The sequence below is a fragment of the Grammomys surdaster genome, unplaced genomic scaffold, assembly GCF_004785775.1.
Source record: "Grammomys surdaster isolate TR1022 unplaced genomic scaffold, NIH_TR_1.0 124511, whole genome shotgun sequence".
Classification (NCBI taxonomy): domain Eukaryota; kingdom Metazoa; phylum Chordata; class Mammalia; order Rodentia; family Muridae; genus Grammomys; species Grammomys surdaster.
This window is the reverse complement of record NW_021619502.1, coordinates 1-18,068: the sequence shown is the minus strand read 5'-3', so window position 1 is coordinate 18,068 and position 18,068 is coordinate 1. Positions and strand designations below refer to the sequence as shown.

At 40.8% G+C, this 18,068-nt stretch overlaps 1 protein-coding gene across 1 annotated transcript in view; it reads right to left on the bottom strand.

Annotated features, from left to right (window-relative positions):
- Tktl1 (transketolase like 1) overlaps window positions 1-12,164 on the bottom strand; it is a 28,065-nt gene extending 15,901 nt beyond the window's left edge. The window contains 5 exon segments of the mRNA XM_028784620.1: window positions 1,441-1,568; window positions 1,650-1,841; window positions 3,742-3,839; window positions 8,321-8,438; window positions 12,031-12,164. Of these exon segments, the coding sequence (XP_028640453.1) occupies window positions 1,441-1,568; window positions 1,650-1,841; window positions 3,742-3,839; window positions 8,321-8,438; window positions 12,031-12,164 (670 nt within the window).
- Between the last annotated feature and the right edge of the window lie 5,904 nt (window positions 12,165-18,068).

The window sequence follows — 18,068 nt, the reverse complement described above, 5'->3', positions numbered from 1 at the left end:
TGACAGCAAGGAAAATATTAAGGTTCTGGTAGGGGCTTGTGGATCCCTGGTCCAGAGAGTATCCCATGAGGATCTCCAGCCCGGCTGGGGACAGAGTACGAGCAGGGAGGGGTCCGCTACTGCTGCTGCCTCTGCCATGTGTCCGTCAGCAGTCAGCAAAGGGAGAGAGTGCTGCCATCCCACAGTCAAAAGCTCTGACCCTAGAATTGTTCCTGTCTGAAAGAACTTCAGGGACAAAATGGAGAACAGCCTGAGGAAAAGGAGGTCCAGCAACAGGTCCAAAGTGGGATCCGGCTCAAGGGGAGGCCCCAAGACCTGACACTATTACTGAGGCTGTGGAGTGCTCACAAAAAGAGGCTTCTCATGACTATCATCTGAAAGACCCAACAAGCAGCTGAAAGAGTCAATTGCAGATATTTATACCCAACCAATGGACAGAAGCTGCTGACCCCTGTGGTTGAATTAGGGAAAAGCTGGAAGAAGCTGAGGAGGAGGGTGACTCTGGAGGAGGACTAGCAGTCTCAATTAACCTGGACCCCTGAGATCTCTCAGACACTGTACCACCAACCAGGCAGCATACACCAGCTGATATGAGGCCCCCAACACATATACAGCAGAGGACTGCCAGGTCTGGGATCAGTCAGAGAAGATGCACCTAACCCTCAAGAGACTGGAGGCCCCAGAGAGTGGGGAGGTCTGGTGGCTGGTGGGCTGGGAGGTGGGGGGTGGAGTGGGGACATCCTCGTGGAGATGGGGGTGGGGGGGAGGTAGGGGAGGCAAAACAGCAAGAGGGTGGACTGGGAGGGCGATAAAATCTGGAGGGTAAAAAAAAAGATTAAATAAAAAAAAAGAAGAAAGTGAAAAATCTGAACTGAAATTTCACTACTTCAGAATGGCCATACTAACTGTATAGTTTGGGACTGGGCAAGAGTTTGAGTGGCTTCCTTAAACTAGCTGATGTTCTCATTTATGAGTTAATTAGAATAAAATTATTTTATTTAAAGAAAGTCTCTCTTTCCCTAGCCCCCAGTGCCCAACCTTCTGTTCTCTATGTGTTCTTCCAGAAAGTCTGAGTCTAGACTAATGAATATGCACATACCACTTTACTCACGGGCTTACCCCTACATATACCATACTTTCTGACTATGAACCATACAGATCCTTCCCTATTAGGGAACTGTTCTCTCTTGTGAACTGTTCCACTAGCCACTCCCTTACAAGGGTAGAAAAACATTGTTTACTTGGTAGAAATTTGACCTACCCCTTCTATCCTAACCAGACATATTAGCTAGTGAAATCAAGAGAGAGAAGCAGCCTCTAGCATGTTACCAGCATTAACGCTGTTCACTAAGGAAATCATCAGCCTAGTCAATGCCTCTTTTCTGCCTGTTTTACTCCATGGACAAATGTTTTGAATACTCACAGGAAGGAAATACTTACTTGGCATGCCTCGGGCCTTGAAGGTTTTGGCAACCACAGCAGTGGGCTTGCCTCTCACTTGAGCTGCCTGTGAGAATACACGGCACAGGGTCTCCACGTCACGGCCATCCACTACATAAGTATTCCATCTGTCATTGAGGAGGTTAGATTACAATGTAGAAGGAAGATGGGACAGAAAAAAAATGACACAGGAACAGAGGCACAATTACCCAAAGGCTTCACAACGCTTCTGGCAGATGGCAATGCAGTGGTCAACAGACATGGAGCTACTGTGTCCAATGCGGTTCACATCAAAGATTGCCGTAAGATTGGCCAGATTGTAGTAGGATGCAAAGGCAAATGCCTCCCAAACAGAGCCTTCTGTGGATTCCTCATCCCCCAGAAGACAGAATACCCTGTAGCTAGAAACAAATGAAGAAATAATTAGGACTCTTCTGGGGCTCACTTGGGCCACTCAAACAAATGCATTTCAAGGAGATAGAAAGAGAGAGGGGGGAGTGAGGGGAAGGGAAGAAAGGGAAGGATAGGTGTGGAGAAGGGCCAAGGATGGGAGGGAGGGAGAGAGGAAGGGAGAGACCTTAGGAACTGCTTCAGATTCCAATGTCCTTAAGATAATTTTCTTCATCAATTCTTCCCTAGCTTAGCAGTGGAGGAAATGAAATCTCAGCCTCATGAGACAGACTTTATTTTTGACTAGCAGTCTCTCTCTCTTTTGTTTTGTTTTTTGAGACAGGGTTTCTCTGTATAGCCCTGGCTGTCCTGGTACTCACTCTGTAGACCAGGCTGGCCTTGAACTCAGAAATCCGCCTGCCTCTGCCTCCCAAGTGCTGGGATTAAAGGCGTGTGCCACCACTGCCTGGCTACTAGCAGTCTCTCTCTCTTTTTTTAAAGATATATTTATTTCTTTCATGTATGCGAGTACACTGTAGTTGTCTTCAGATATACCAGACAATAGTAACGGATGGCTATTACAGATGGTTGTGAGCCACCATGTGGTTGCTGGGAATTGAACTCAGGACCTCTGGAAGAGCAGTCAGTGCTCTTAACCACTGAGCCATCTCACCAGCCCTACTAGCAATCTCATAATAGCTCTAATACTATTTTTTAAGCTGCTTCTGTTCCCTTTCTTGGTTTCTCAGCAAAAAAAGAGGGAATGAGAAAGCAGGTCCCTGAAACATGTAAACAAGGTACATATGTTTTGTTTTTCAGAACGGTTGATTTTTAAAGCAGTTCTGAACGTAAAATTTTATTTATAATCATTGTAGTAATAGAAACATCCTACCTAGGGAGCTTTGCTCCACCATAAATAGTACAGTTCTCTGCAGCAGAGACATGAGCCATTTATATCAAAGGAAAAAAAAAAAAGAAAAGAAAAGAAAAAAGGAGAAAAAAATGCACCCTAGACCTCATGAAAGTATTACAGGTTTAAGAAAAGTTTTTGTAAAAAATGTTTTATTTTATGTGTATGAGTACTTTCTTTGCGCGATACGTCTAAGACAGTGTCAGATCCTCTGGAACTGGAGTTACAGACAGTTGTGAACTGCCATGTGGGTGCTGGGAATACGATCTGGGTCCTCTGGAAGGCCAACCAGTGAGTGCTCTTAACTGCTGAGCTACCTATCTTCCTATCTCTTAAGAACACTTATTAAACTCAAGGTAGTAACTAAGAAGCTATCATGGATAAAACTTTTTAGCAGTTCTGTGAAAATGGAACAAGAGGGCTGCTGGAGGAGTGGATGAAACACAACCAAGTACTTCCAAAAGGATTCTATAAGTTGGAACAAGTTCTCCAGAGATCTAGGTAGCTATCTCCTGAGATCCTGGAAAAAAGAAGCACCACACCCTGGAGAAACTGAACCAGAGGGGCTCTGGATTTAGGCTCATCACATGCAGGAGAGACTAAAGGAAGATGCAGGTCTAAACCAGGCATTTCACTTGTAGGCATTACAAGTAGCAATGAGCACAAGTCCAAAAAAGAGACTGTGAACCAACCCAGTAAAGGACCTGTGTAACTAATATTTGTGTCACTAACATTTTGGGGCTCCTAATGCAAAGTACGTGTTGTTCACTCCACAGTGAAAATTTTCAGGACAAAACATGAAGTTATCTCAAAATATTAGTGTTTTAATACTGCAGTCACCATTAACATCCAATCAGAGATGCTAGAACAGTTCTACAAATGTAATTTATTTACTGCTTTAATATTGTGTAACAAGAACTTTCAAAACTATCACTGGCTTCTCAAACTAATGAGGCAAAGTGCAAGGGTGGGGCAGTGAAATAGATTCTTAAGCTCCTTACCTGGCTTGGTCAAAGTACTTGCCAGTATATGCCATCCCACAGGCAGCCCCCAGTCCTTGCCCAGGCCATCCTGTTGCCACTTTAACAAATGGTAGTCCCTATAAGAGAGAGAAAAGAGACATAGTGAATATAGAACAGCTGCAGGACATGGGCTTTGGGCAGATTTGTGGTACCAAATGCAGGCTACTCCTTTTTACCCATTGGAACTATCCCTCCCACCATACTGGATGAAATCCTCTTTGCCATATCTACAAAGTCTCAGATCAATGTCATAATATGACCATGAGTCAAACTTGGGGTCTACCCTAAATTGGAAACTGTAGTAACAAAGATAAGGAAGATGCCCATTGTCCACAGTGTGGTGTTAGCAACTGGAGCTTTTAGAACACAGAGGGAGAAACTCAGAGAAATGTAAAACATTTTCATAAAGTCTTTGGCACATAAGCTAGATGCTAAATCTTTTGGAGAATATGGGTTCTTCAAGACTAGAAACACAAAAGTGTTTGAGTATTCTAGTCAGTGTCAATGTTTGTAATTAATCATTTTCTATCACTCTATCTCCCTCTAGCTAATATCCATTAATTTATATATAGCAGGTTACCAGTGTTCCATGGAAAGAATGTGCCCCCTCTACAGGACACAAAGCCATGACAAAGTGTTGCTGCTTTGGTGGGAGGTAGCTTGTGTCTGAGCTGCCAGACACATTAAATTTATTCACTACCACTATCTACCAATGATAGCAGCAGATGTGAAGTGTATCAAACCTGAGCCTAGGAGTTAAGCTGTGTTTGCTGCAGATGCCAGAATTGAAAGGTGGAGCTACCTTCACCTTTGGAGCACAAAATATTATATCACAAGTGATTCTGAGATGCTGAACATTGAACTACAGGATTTGATTTATGTCTGGATTTTGGGTTTTACTTTGTTTCTATACCCTGGTTCTCCCTTTTGTAGAAAGAAAGTATGTAACTTATTTTTTTTTTTATTTTGTAGGATGCCAGTTAGTAGACTTTGATCTTTTAAAGAAGCACTAAACTTGTAAGATGTCAGTATTCTTAAAAAATGTGACTTTTAAAGTTGTAGTGTATTTTATGACATTAACATGAAATCTGGGTGATAAACAAGAAAAGTTAGGGTTTAACAGTGACAAGTTTGTGTCAAGTGGACAAGAGATGGAGTATGCTAGTTAGTTTTTATTGTCAACTTGACCCAACTTAGTGACACCTAAGAAGGAACCTCAATTGAAGAATTACCTCAATAGGAGTGACTCATTTCTATGTCTCATACGATCTGTCTTGGTTGATGATTGATTTTGGAAGGCCCAGCTATGCCACACTGTGGGCAGTACTATCCCTAGGCAAGGGGGCCTATCCCTAATGTGCAAGAAAGCAGGCTGTTGGTATAGCTGGGTCTTCAGGTAGATCTATTTCCAATTTCCTGAGGAATCTCTGGATTGATTTCCAGAGTGGTTGTACCACTTTGCAATCCCACCAGCAATGGAGGAGTGTTCCTCTTTTCCCACATCCTCACTAGCATCTGCTATCACCTGAATTTTTGATCTTAGCCATTCTAATTGGTGTAAGGTAAAATCTCCAGGTCATTTTAATTTGCATTTCCCTGATCACTACGGACTTTGAACATTTCTTTAGGTCCTTCTTAGTCCTTTGAGATTCCTCTGTTGTGAATTTCCTGCTTAGTTCTATACCCCATTTTTTGTTTGTTTGTTTGTTTGTTTTTGGTGGTTAGCATCTTGAGTTCTTTATATATTTTGGATATTAGCCCTCTATTAGATGTGGGGTTAGTAAAGTTTTTTTTCCCAATGCCCCACCATGTCACAGGGGTATGTGTTCCACTATGTTCATAGCTACCTTATTTGTGATAGTCAGAAGCTGGAAACAACCCAGATGTCCCACAGCGGAAGAATGGATACAGAAAATGCGATTCATTTACACAATGGAATACTACTCAGCCTTTAAGAATGAGGACATCATGAATTTTGCAGGCAAAAGGATGGAACTGGAAAATATCATCCTGAGTGAAGTAACTCAAACCCAAAAGGACATGCATGGTATGTACTCACTAATAAGTGGATATTAGCCAAAAAGTACAGAATACCCAGGATACAATCCACAGAACTCAAAAGGTTAACAAGCTGAACGGCCCAAGTGAGGATGCCTCAATCCCACTTGGGAGAGAGAAGAAAGCAATCACAGGAGTGGGGAGGAGATGGATGGACCTGGGAGGGAAAGGAGACAGGAAGGGGGAGGGGGGAATGTGACCAGGTATTGGGGAGGATAGGACTGAAGCACTGAGGGCCAGCAGAAAGAATGGAAACAGGCAACTTCTGGAAGTAGGAGGTGGGGGGGGGACCCTTCAGAATGTACTAGAGACCTGAGAGACTCTCAGGACTCAAAGGGATGAACTATAGATGAAATGCCCAACAGTATGGAGAGGGAACTTATAGAGTCCACCTCCAGTAGAAAGACAGGACATTAAGTGAGGGATGGGGTTTCCATCCTACAGTCAAAACTCTGACCTAGGATTGTTCCTGTCTGAGTAAATTGCAGGGACAAAAATTGAAAAGAATATGAGAGAAAAGACACCCAGTGACAGGCTCAAATTGGGATTCAGGTCAAGGGAAGGCTCCAAGACCTGACACTATTACTGATGCTATGGTGTGCTTGCAAACAGGAGTCTAGCATGGCTGTCCTCTGAGAGGCTCAACAAGCAGCTGAAAAAGTCAGATGCAGATACTAGCACCCAGCTAATGGATGGAAGCCGGGGACCCCTGTGGTTGAATTGGGCAAAAGATGGAAGAAGCTGAGGACTGGAGCAGCCCCATAGGAAGACCAGCAGTCTCAACTGACCTGGACCCCCGAGATCTCTCAGACACTGAGCCACCAACAAGGCAGCATACACCAGCTGATAGGAGGCCCTCAACTCATATAGAGCAGAGGACTGTAGGGTCTGGACTCAGTCAGAGAAGATGCAGACTTGAGGCCCTAGGGAATGAGGAGGCCTGGTGGGGTGGGTGTGGGTGTGGGGACATCTTCTTGGAGATGGGGGGAACGTATGGGATGGGGAGTGGTGGGGGGCGCAGACTGAGAGGCCAGGGATGAAGTCTGGACTGTAAAAAAAGGATTAAAGAATACAAATAAATTTTTAAAAAGCTGACTGTATATGAACCAGAGAGGAGAGCAAGACTGTAAAGCAGCTTGAGTTTCTGTTCTGACTTTTCTAAATGATAGACTGTGACATGGAAGTTTAAGCCAAATAAACATTTCTTCTCAAGTTGCTTTTGTTCAGTGTTTCATTAGTGACAAACAAACAACTAGAGTAACAAGATCTGATTCCCAGATGTCTTTCATGCTCTTAGATCACAGACCTACAACACTTCTTCCTCCTAGCTGTGAAGCTGAAGGCAAATAGGCCTTAGGACTTCATCTTTTGGAATGGAGTCAGAGCTTACATTCAAGAGTAGGAGACTATTGGACAGATTGAGATTACGAGTTGATTGTTGAGATTATTAGCAAGAAGTGTGACATGGCACAAGGGCCCTGAAAAGGTTTCTTATCCCATATTTCTTTTAAATAGGCGCCTTTTTTGTAGTTCATTGTGGCCTGGGACTATGTAGTTTAGGCTGACCTCAAACTTGATAATTTTCCTGTCTCAGCTGCCTAAGTATATAGATTACAGGTATGTGTCATCACACCCTGCTAGGGTTCTTTTCTTTTTCTTATCAACTATTATGCATTGAGGGGCACAACTTGGGAGTGGCAAAGGCTAGAATAAAGGTATGTACACTCTCAAAGGGAAGAATTTCCTTCCAAGCAATGCTTATCTTTCTCTGAACATAAGCATGTTTCAAGACATTGTTTACATAAAGATTTTTTGGCTACTTCCCAGGCCTACTTATCTAGAAAAATAAAAGAAGCTGGCAAAATTAAAAGCCCTTCAGTGTTGGATTGATGCTTCTTCCAAGTCATCCTCACAGTTTTCTGCAGGTTCAGCAAGGCAGATTCACTGAAGTCACCTGCATCTCAAAGCAGAACAGACAATGTAAGAATTATGATCTGCCAATGGGGACTTCAATACTAGGTGGAGTGAGGTAGAGTACTACCAAAAATAAAAGAAAGAAAGAAAAAGAAAAAAGAAAAGGAAAAAAGAAAAGAAAAGAAAAAAAGAAAAGATGGACAGCTGCCACATGCTCTTTCCTGGCATACACTATAACAAACAAAACAAAACCAACAAAATAGCAAATAGCCTATTGATACATGGTGCCTTTAAAGAGTATGTTAAGAAGCAAGCTTCAAGCCAGGTATACACCATAATCCCAAAACACAGAAGTTGAAGGTAGTTAGGAAGATGAAGAGTTCATGGTCAGCTTGTGTTACATGGTGAGCTGAAGGCTAGCTTAGGCTACACAAGACCTTGTCCTCTCCTGAAAAAAAACAAATAACAAAAAACCCAACCCAACCCAAACAAATAAAACCAAAAAACAAAACCCCACTGCCAAAAAAAACAACAAAAAACCCCAACCAAACACAAACAACAAGCAGCAGTATTCCCATTACCATACCTTTGAAAGGATGTATCGGTCATTGTCTGGGTTTTGGGGGTCTTCCTGTTTATATCTCATTGTATAGAAGAACAGCACAGACATGATCTCAGCAGCACTGCTGCACGGTGTGAAATGGCTGAAAGGCAGATATGATGCAAGTCATTTCTCACAGATAAATGGTTCCCAATGGGCACTGTGTACTTTTATGTATAGCAGCAGTACACTGTGTCTTTCAACTAGAAGCAACAGTCATTTCCCCTAGCCTGACTGAATTCAGCCAAGAATTGGGGATGCTGGGCCATGACCCCCATGCTTGAGGCACTAAGGGCCATTTGAGAGGTCAACAACCTCCCAATACCTCTTTCTCTTTGCACACAGTGACACACTCTGAGCCTAGCACTCTTCTATCAGAGGAGCACCATGCACTTGGGCTTATGCTCAAGTGAATGACTTGAGCATTCTTTCACTCATATGTTATCATTTGTAGAACTTCCACATGTTTCATTCTATCAGAACCACTGCATAGATTCCATTCTACTTCAAATGAATTTCTCTCTTTAAAGATTTTTAAAATTTACACATTTGGGTGTTTTGTCTAAAAATACATTTGTACACCAGAAGAGGACATTGGATCCCATGGGACTAGAGTTATAGATGGCTGTGAGTCACCATGAAGGTGCTGGGAATTGAATTCAGGACCTCTGGAAGAGCAGCCACTGCTTTCAACTGAGTCATACCTCCAACCCCTAAAACGAATTCTTATAGGGTAGAGAGAACAGAACAGGAGATAAAACCTACTCCCTGAAAATATTTCCCAGCTATTCATTTGACAGAGCATTAATATTCAACAGATAAGGAACTCAAAAATTTAACAACAAATTAAAGTGGGCAAATAGTTTCAACAGATTTTTCAAAGAAAGAAGTAAGAATGTTCAACAACTATATAAAAATATTTAGCATCATTAGTTATCAAAAAACGTAAATCTGAACTATAATAAGGGCTAGACATTGTGGCCAATACCTGTAATCCCAGGATTCAAGAGGCTGAAGCTGGAAGCTAGCTTAGAAGTAACATGTGGGTGACCAAGTTTGAGCCCCAGCATCGAAAAATAAAACAAACAACTATAATGAAGTATTATCTCACCCCACTCCCCCCAAATATTACAAAAATCAAAGAAGTGTCTGCCTTGTAAAACAAAGGACCCCAATTCAGTTACCAGAACCCAAGCTTTTAAAAAAACAAAACAAAAACAACGGGGCAAAACTTCTGTACTATCTAGTCTATTTCAGGATATGGTAGGCTTGTAATAAGCATTTCTTTTTAAATGACTGCCCCAGAACTAACTCTGTAGACCAGATTAGCCTCCAACTCAAAGATTAAAGGCATATGCCACTATGCCTATCTAATATTTACCTTCTTAAACCTATTTCTCTGTATTTGATAAAATTAAAAGACACAAATAAATGTATTTGCTTCATTCAAAGAAAAAAAGAAAAAACCTTGGTTGAACAGTTGGTGAATGCCTTTAATCCCAGCACTTGGGAGGCAGAGTCAGGCAGATCTCTTGCGTTTGAGGCCAGTGTGATCTACAGAGTGAGTTTCAGGACAGCCAGGGCTACACAAAGAAATCCTGTCTCCAGAAAAAAAAGTCTATTGTGATGCTATATAACTGTAATCTCAGTAGGTGTTGGGAGTCATGGTGGTAGACCTGAGATAATATTAAGACCCATAAAACAAAAACGTAAAACAAAACAAAAAATCTTGTGTCTTAACTACACTGTCCTCTTAATGTCATAGTCCAAGTTTCAGGACAAATTATTTTGTAGTGCTGGGGATGAAACTTACCCTTGCACATGATAGGCAAATAGTCTAATACTGAGATGCATTCCCAACCCCCAGGGCATGAGGGAAAAAAAAACATGCATAGTACTTTTTGTGGCTACAAGGACATGAAATTAGAAACTAACAGAAACACAGAAAACTTTCAACAGAGTTGTGGAAATTAAATAATGAACTCTTATACAAACCAAAGGAAAAAGATTACAAAGAAAATTAGAAACAGATGCATGAAAATAAAAGCAAAATCCAAATTTTATGCAACAAAGGCAGTGCAAAGAAAAAATGTATAGCTAAAACTCATTTTTAACAATTTCCTTCTTCCTTGTTTGTTAGTTCGTTTTTTCAAGACAGATTTTTCTCTGTGTAGTCTTGGCTGTCCTAGAACTCACTCTGTAGACCAGGCTGGCTTCAAACTCACAGAGATCTGCCTCCCTCTGCCTACCAAGTACTGGGAGTAAAGGCATAAACTACAACTGCTTGGCTATTTTTAACAATTTCTAATCAACAACTTAACTTTACTACTTAAGGAACTACAAAATAACTAAATCAAAAGGCTTTAAGAGAAGGAAAGAATAATAAATATCATAGCAGAAATAAAAAGTGCCATAGCAAATGGGGGAGAAAATCTACAAAACTAAACTTATTTTTTGTGCAATGCTGGTGATTAAGACTAGGGGATGTTAGGCAAGTCTTTGCTCTGAAGTACAATCCACAGGATCCCAAGTTGGTTCTTGTGAAAGATTAGCAGAGCTTTAGCTAGAACAAAAAAAAAAAAAAAAAAAGCAAAACTATGAAAAGATTGAAATAACTCAGAAAATGAAAATGGGGCTATTCTGTCATTCCTACAGAAATGAACAAGAACTTTTACAATAACATGAACAACTGTATCTAAAAAAAAAAATCTTTGTTAACCAAACTAACTGAAAAAAATTCCTAGAAAGAGAAAACTTAACAAGAGCTGGTCAGTATTAGTAAGCCTGACATACAAGTACTAGTTCATTGAAAAACTGTGAAGAAGACAGGTGTTGTGGTGTGTGTCTTTTATCCCAGCACTCAGGAGGCAGAGGTAGAAGAATCTTTGTGAGTTACATGTCAACTTGGTCTACACTTTGAACTCCAGGATTCTAGGACAGCCAGGACTATGTAAAGAGAATAGAACCCCCAAAAAGAAAAAGACAAAAAAAAAGAAAGAAAGAGAAAAGAAAAGAAAAACTGTGGACAAGCAATGTTATAGGCCTTAATCCCAAATACTGTGGAGGCAGAAGAACTCTTTGGATTCAGTTCAGGGCTGGCTTGGACCATATAGACAAAGCAACCTATTCTTTATCAATAGCAGTGCAAAATTACCTTCAACAAATATCAGCAAACCCACTATATTTTTTTGCAAACCATCCACTATTCTTTGAAAGTACACTTCTTGTATGCTGCCTCTCACATTTACTCTTTCCTGCCCTACCTCCTGGAGCACTGCCCCTCTGGTATGCTCTCGACAGAGGTGAATTTATTTTCCTGAGTAATGGCCAAACAGTCATGAACAACCCCAATTCCATTGCAATTGCTTATACACAGAATGCCATTTCTAGCTAAAATGCCAAACTAGAGCTAGCTTGATAAATACCAGGGAACACCGCTTATTCACCCGACTGTGTTCTAGATTTTTCCTTACTAAGGAGGTCTTATTATAGGCTTCCAGAACTTTGGTCACAATGTAGTCAGGGGTGTACCCCTGCCACCAGGGCTGAAGAGGACTGAACCTCATGGGCACCTAGAAGCAGTAGATGACCCCCAGAAGGCAGAAAATGGAGGATAACGGCAGGTTCCCTTCACCTCACAGCTTCAGAAAGAACAACCGAAGAACCGCATGGTAAGGCCTTCCCAGGCCCCTTACCTAGTGGTTGAGGAACTTGTGGCCCTGATGGAACGGATTCGCAGGCGGTTGGCCATGTCCCGCAACACCTGCAATGTCTTCTCATCAGGCCCAGCGTTGTGGGCCATCCCACCGGTTGCCTCAGCTTTCGACATCCTTGCTCTGCGTTTCGATCCGCAGCACCAAATGGCTGCCTCAGCCTTGCTGCTCAGTTAAAAGGCTCTGGCATGCCCCGCCCTGTCACCGACTGATCCCTCCGCAGTTGTGCATGCGTGCATGCTAACTTATGGGGGCTTATGCCTCAACTCTGCCTGTCCATCCCTCCGCCACAAGTCCGTGACTAGGTCACAAGTCTATCTCAGTTATATGTGTGTCCAGCCAAATATTCCTCCACCACGAATGTACTCCTTTGTTGTTGTGTATGTAGTTGTCAACTGCACTCACTGCACGTGTAGTCTGCCGTTGTTGCACATGTATCTCTCTCCTGCATGTATCCTTCCGCTTTTCACAGATGTGTATGCTTTTCACTACAAGCTTACACCTCCGCCACATGACTATATGCTGCTTCTGTGTAGCCATTTCAAGAGAATTTTGAACATTTGTCACTTGCATTTTCTGCACTATACAGACTAATTTTATTTCTTTATTTTTTCATTGTGTTATCAATTCCTCAAAGGGACTACCGCCATGTTCAGGTACAGTTTTCCTTGGGGGCGAAAAAAAATGTTCTGTAATTACACTGTAGTCATGACTGGAGATGTAGAGAATGTAGTGAACATTGTGAAACTTAAAATAGTTGCAATAGCCACATTGATATTCACATTTTATCACCATATTAAAAAGTACATCCTGGAATTCCAAAGGTTTTAGATGGTTACACTTCACATAAAGCAGTCCAGTCTCTAGTCAGATTTCTCAGCTGGTGAGGGGAGCTGGCCATCTTGAGACTTTAAGATGTTTCTGAGCTATTTTCCTTTCTAGAACTTTCTGTCCAACAAGCCCAGAGTGACTGTTAAGTCCAAAGCCGGCCTGTAACTTGACTGTTGAGCCTGACTTGGGTGAGTTTTCATTATGACAGAATATTTAGGTGTTTATTTTGAACTCTTAGGCGATGTCTCTCCATACACATGACACGGTTCATCTCATGGTTCATCTTAAGATGATCTTTCACACTGCCATGGCACCAACGTGGTAGTCCAAGTGCAGTATCTTGACATAAAAGTTATGAGTTCCTGTGTAAGACCTCCAAAATTGTCACCTGAGTGCCACTGGACTTGGCTGTTCTTGTTAGGTTAAAAGGTTCCTGCATTTAAAATTTCAGTATACCTAAAAATCAGCTGGCTGATTTAGCATGATAAAAAATCTGAATTGATTTTACTTACAGAGTATGTGAGTATTCCTTTCCTTCCATTCTCATAACTACTGGACATTATTAGCACTTTTAAATTAAATTAATTTTAATTTTAATTTAGCAATCTGATAAGTGAATAGTATTTAATTAATGCTTTGATTTACAAATTGCTGATCACTTTACTTTTTAGTTTTTTAAAAAAATTATTTATTTTTATATGTATGAATGTTTTGCCTGCATGGATGTTTGTGCACCATGTACATGCCTAGCGTCAGAAGACATCAGAAGAGGGCTTGGATCCCTTGGAACAAGAATTATACATGGCTATGAACCATCATCTGGATGCTGGGAATCTAACCAAGGTCCTCTCTAAGAGTAACAAGTACTCTTAATCATTAAGCAATCTCTTCAGTCCCTTTCCTAGTTTTTAAAAAAGGATTGTTTGTTGCTTATTCAAAGTTCAGCCTATCTGAAGTATTTGATACTATCTTTTGATGTTTTAGTTCGTGACATTGTTCTTAGATTATTAATTTATATCACTTCTTTAAGTATGATGCTGATTAGTCATTTACAATAAATAGTTAGCCTTTATGCCCTTAATCTATATATCTGTTTTTAGTTTTTAATGGTAAGCTAGATACTTTATTTTTTGAGAAAAAGTTAAACAAAACCTAAAATTTAACTTTATTTTTCCTTCTATACAGTAGATCACAAGAGTTTTTAAGGTGATAAAATATGTAAATCACTTTTAGTGGCATTTAGGCCTGAGCATTGTTTAGAAAGTTCTTTTCTATTCAAAGATTGTAAAAATGTTTATTATCTACTTTTAATTTTTCTTGAATTAACTATTTAATTATTTTGTTTTATTTTATGTGTATTAATGTTTTGCCTGCATGTATGTGTGTGCTCCACATGCATGTGTGGTACCTGAGGAGGTCAGAAGTAGGCATCAGATCCCCAGGAAGTGGAGTTACAGATGATTGTGAGTCACTGTGTGGGTATTGGGAACTGAATCTAGGTCCTGTATAAGAGCAACAAATGCTTTTAACTGCTAAGTATGCCTCGAGCCCCTTTAAATGTACTTTCAATATTTAATAGTTGTGCTTCTTATGTTTAGTTCTTTATTCTGTCTGGAGTCTAATAATATACATAAAGCAAAGTAGCACTCTATTTTTTGAGTAGCCTAAGACTCTAATTTAGTATTTTCCCCCCAAATTTCACTCACAAGATATTCTCACTTGAATTTTTTGTTCATTTGATTGACTTTTTTTTTGAGATAGGGTTTTACCGTGTAGTCCAGGCTGACCTTGAATTGTTGCTACTGTCTCCCAAGTGATGGGATTGCAAGCATGTACCACCATACATAGCCCTGTTTGATTTTTAACTGTCATTTCATTATATATATATATCTGAATATTTATAATATTAAGTAATCTCCCTAAGATCATGATATATAGCTATTAATAACCACATCTTATTAACATCTTACTTTATATTTTCTTTTTTGTGGTGATGAAGATCAAATCTTAGTCCTCATAAATCCCAGGTAAGTCCTCTCTTCCTGAGATACACTCCCAGCTCTTAAAAAAATCATTAGTGTGTATGCATGTGTGTGTACAGGTCAGAGGACAACTTTGTGGAGTTGAATCTCTTCCACCTTTTTGTGGATTTTGTGGATTGAACTCAGGTCTCTAGGCTTGCATGACAGGCACCTTTACCCACTGAGTCATCTTGCTGGCTCTTCTTGTAGATTTTTTGTTTTGTTTTGTTGGTTTTGTTTTGTCTTTTTTTAAAAAAGACATGGTATCAGTAGCCTAGGCTGGCCTGGAACCAGAGATCCTTATGTCTGAGCTTTCCAAGTGCTAGGGTTACATATAGATGTGCTACTAGGCCATATTTCCTTGCTTAAATTTTGTGAATATACTTTATTATTATTATTAATTAATGTGTATGGAATGTGTTTGCGTGGGTGTATGTATGCATGTGTGTGTGCGTGCATGCACAAATACAGAAGTATATAATTCCATGGTGCATGTGTGAGTGTTAAGAGGACAACTTTTAGTAATTAGTTCTTTCTTTTCACTATAGATAGGTTCTGAGGATCCAAGTTAGGTCGTCAGACTTTGAAGCAAGAGCTTTTTTATCCATGAAGTCTTCTCTGCCAACCCTTATCCCAATTTTGTTTTGTTTTTAATTTCCTTCCTAAATATTTATTTTATGTGCATTGTTGTTTTGCCTGCAAGTATGTCTGTATGAGGGTGTCAGATACCTTGGAGTTATAGACAGTCATGAGCTGCTGTGTGAATACTAAGAATTGAACCCAGGTCCTCTGGAAGAGCAACCAGTGCTCTTATTCACTGAGCCATCTCTTTCTTTGCTTTTTAAGTAACAAAAGCAGGGTCAGTTTATTAAGAGACAGTATAATCCCAAGGGAGAGGAAGTAGGCCAGAGCAAAGAAAGATTAATACCTTTTTAAAATTTTGCTTTATATTTTGTTATTTTGTTTGTTTACATTTAGATTGAGCTTTTCTTCTGTTGATTTGAGACAGGGTCTATGTGGCCCAGGTGGGCCTCAAGTTGACTAAGGCCTCAAGTTGACTACCTATGTGTTTAAAGATGTCTAACGTTCTAGTCACTTGATTCCCAGTAGCTCTTAGAAAGAACTTTGTGTTTACATATGTGTGCATTTGCCCATGTTTGCATGTATTTGGGCCAGAGGAAGATGTCAGGATGCCTTCCTCTATTTCTACCTTATATTTTTTTACAATGTTTATTTAATATTTATTTTATTTTATGTATATTTGTGTTTTGCCCACATGTATGCATATGTATCATATGCATGCCTAGTACAGGAAAGCTGAAGAAGACATCAGAGCCCCTTGAACTAGAGTTACAGATACTTGTAAGCCACCATAGGTATTCTAGGAACCAAACTGTGGTCTTCTGAAAGAGCAACAAGTACTCTTAACCACTGACCAATCTCTCTTTCTCTAGCCACTCCAGCATTTCCTTCCTTCCTTCCTTCTTTTTTCCTCCTCCTCCTCCTCCTCCTCCTCTTCCTCCTCTTCCTCCTTCACTGAACCTGTAGCTCACCAATTAAGCTAGGCTGGCTGGCTAGTAAGCCACTGGGATCCACCTCCAGCACTGGGGATCCAGCATCAGGCCCTCAATTTACCCTCTGAGCCATTTCCTTATCCCCAAAGGAACTTTTTTTTCCCTCTCCTGGCCTGCTGTCCAGTCACAAGCAATGAGCACCTCTTTTTTTTTATCATCTGGAAAATAGAAAATGATTTTTTTCTCTCTTTCTACCTTCACCCCTGCATCCAGCACACTGTTTCCTAAATCAACAAATATGGAGAAAGATTGTAGAGGAAGTAAACTGTTTGAGTTCTTTGATGTCTGAAAATGTTTCTCTGTGCATTCATAGTTAGGGTTTGGAATGTGAGCAGCAAGTTTTACCTCATATGAGGCCCTGGGTGCAATCCCTAGCATGGAAAAGGATGGAAAAGAAGTTAGAGGTAGGTGAGAAAATAGAAGAGAAGGCAAAGGAAAAGCAAAAGGGAGAGGAGAAAAGGAAGGAAAAGGGGGCGGGAAGTCCTTATCTTAGAAAATGTTTTAGTATAAAAATTCTAGGTTGGAAATCGTTTATCCTTCAAGCTTCAAAGGCATTACTTCATCTCCCTCTAGTGCTGAAAAGTCTGAAGACATTCTGAATTCCAGTTCTTTGAATCTGATTTAATTTATTTTTCTCCAACAGTATATCTCTTCTGATATTGAGGATACTATTCTTGATTTTATTGATGCTATTAAGAAGTCAGATTGCAGTCTAAAAGTCATGGTTTTAAAGGTAATATGTTTCTCCACTCTGGTTTTTTTTTTTATTGGATGTTTTATTTACATTTCCTATGTTGTCCCCTTACCCCATCCCCCACCCACCCCGGAACCCCCAATCCCCTCACCCCTCCTCCTTCTTCTCTGTGGATGTAACCTCTATCTATTCCCCCCCACTCCCACCTCCCCACCCTCAAAATTCCCACCCCCTGGGGCATCCAGCCTTCATGAGGTCAAGGTTCTCTTCTTCCACCTATGTCCAGCAGGGCCCTCCACTCTTACATATTCAGTTGAAGCCCTGGATCCCCCCCCCCCAAGTGCTCCCAGGCTGGTGGTTTAGACCCTGGGAGCTGTGGTTGGTTGGTATTATTGTTCTCCTCATGGTGCCGCAAATCCTTTCAGCTCCTTCAGTCTTCACTCTAACTCCTCTATTGAGAAACCCATGATCAGTTCAATGGCTAGTTGTGAGCACCTGCCTCTGAATATGTCAGACTCTTGCAGACCTCTGAGGAGACATCCATATCAGGCTCTTATCAGCATGCACTTCCTGACTTCCACATCAGCATCTACCTTTGGTGACTGCACATGGGATGGATACTCAGGTGGAAAGGTCTTCAGACGGCCCCTCCTTCAGTTTTTGTCCCTCACTTTGTCTCCATATTTGCTCCCTTGAGTATTTTGTTGCTCCTTCTAAGAAGGACCGAATCACCCCCACTTGGTCTTCCTTCTTTATGGACTTCATGTGGCCTGTGAGTTGCATCTTGGGCATTTCAAGGTTCTGGGCTAATATCCAATAATCAGTGAGTGAATACCATGTGTGTTCTTTTGTTATTGGCTTACCTCACTCAGGATGATAATTTCTAGTTCCATCCATTTA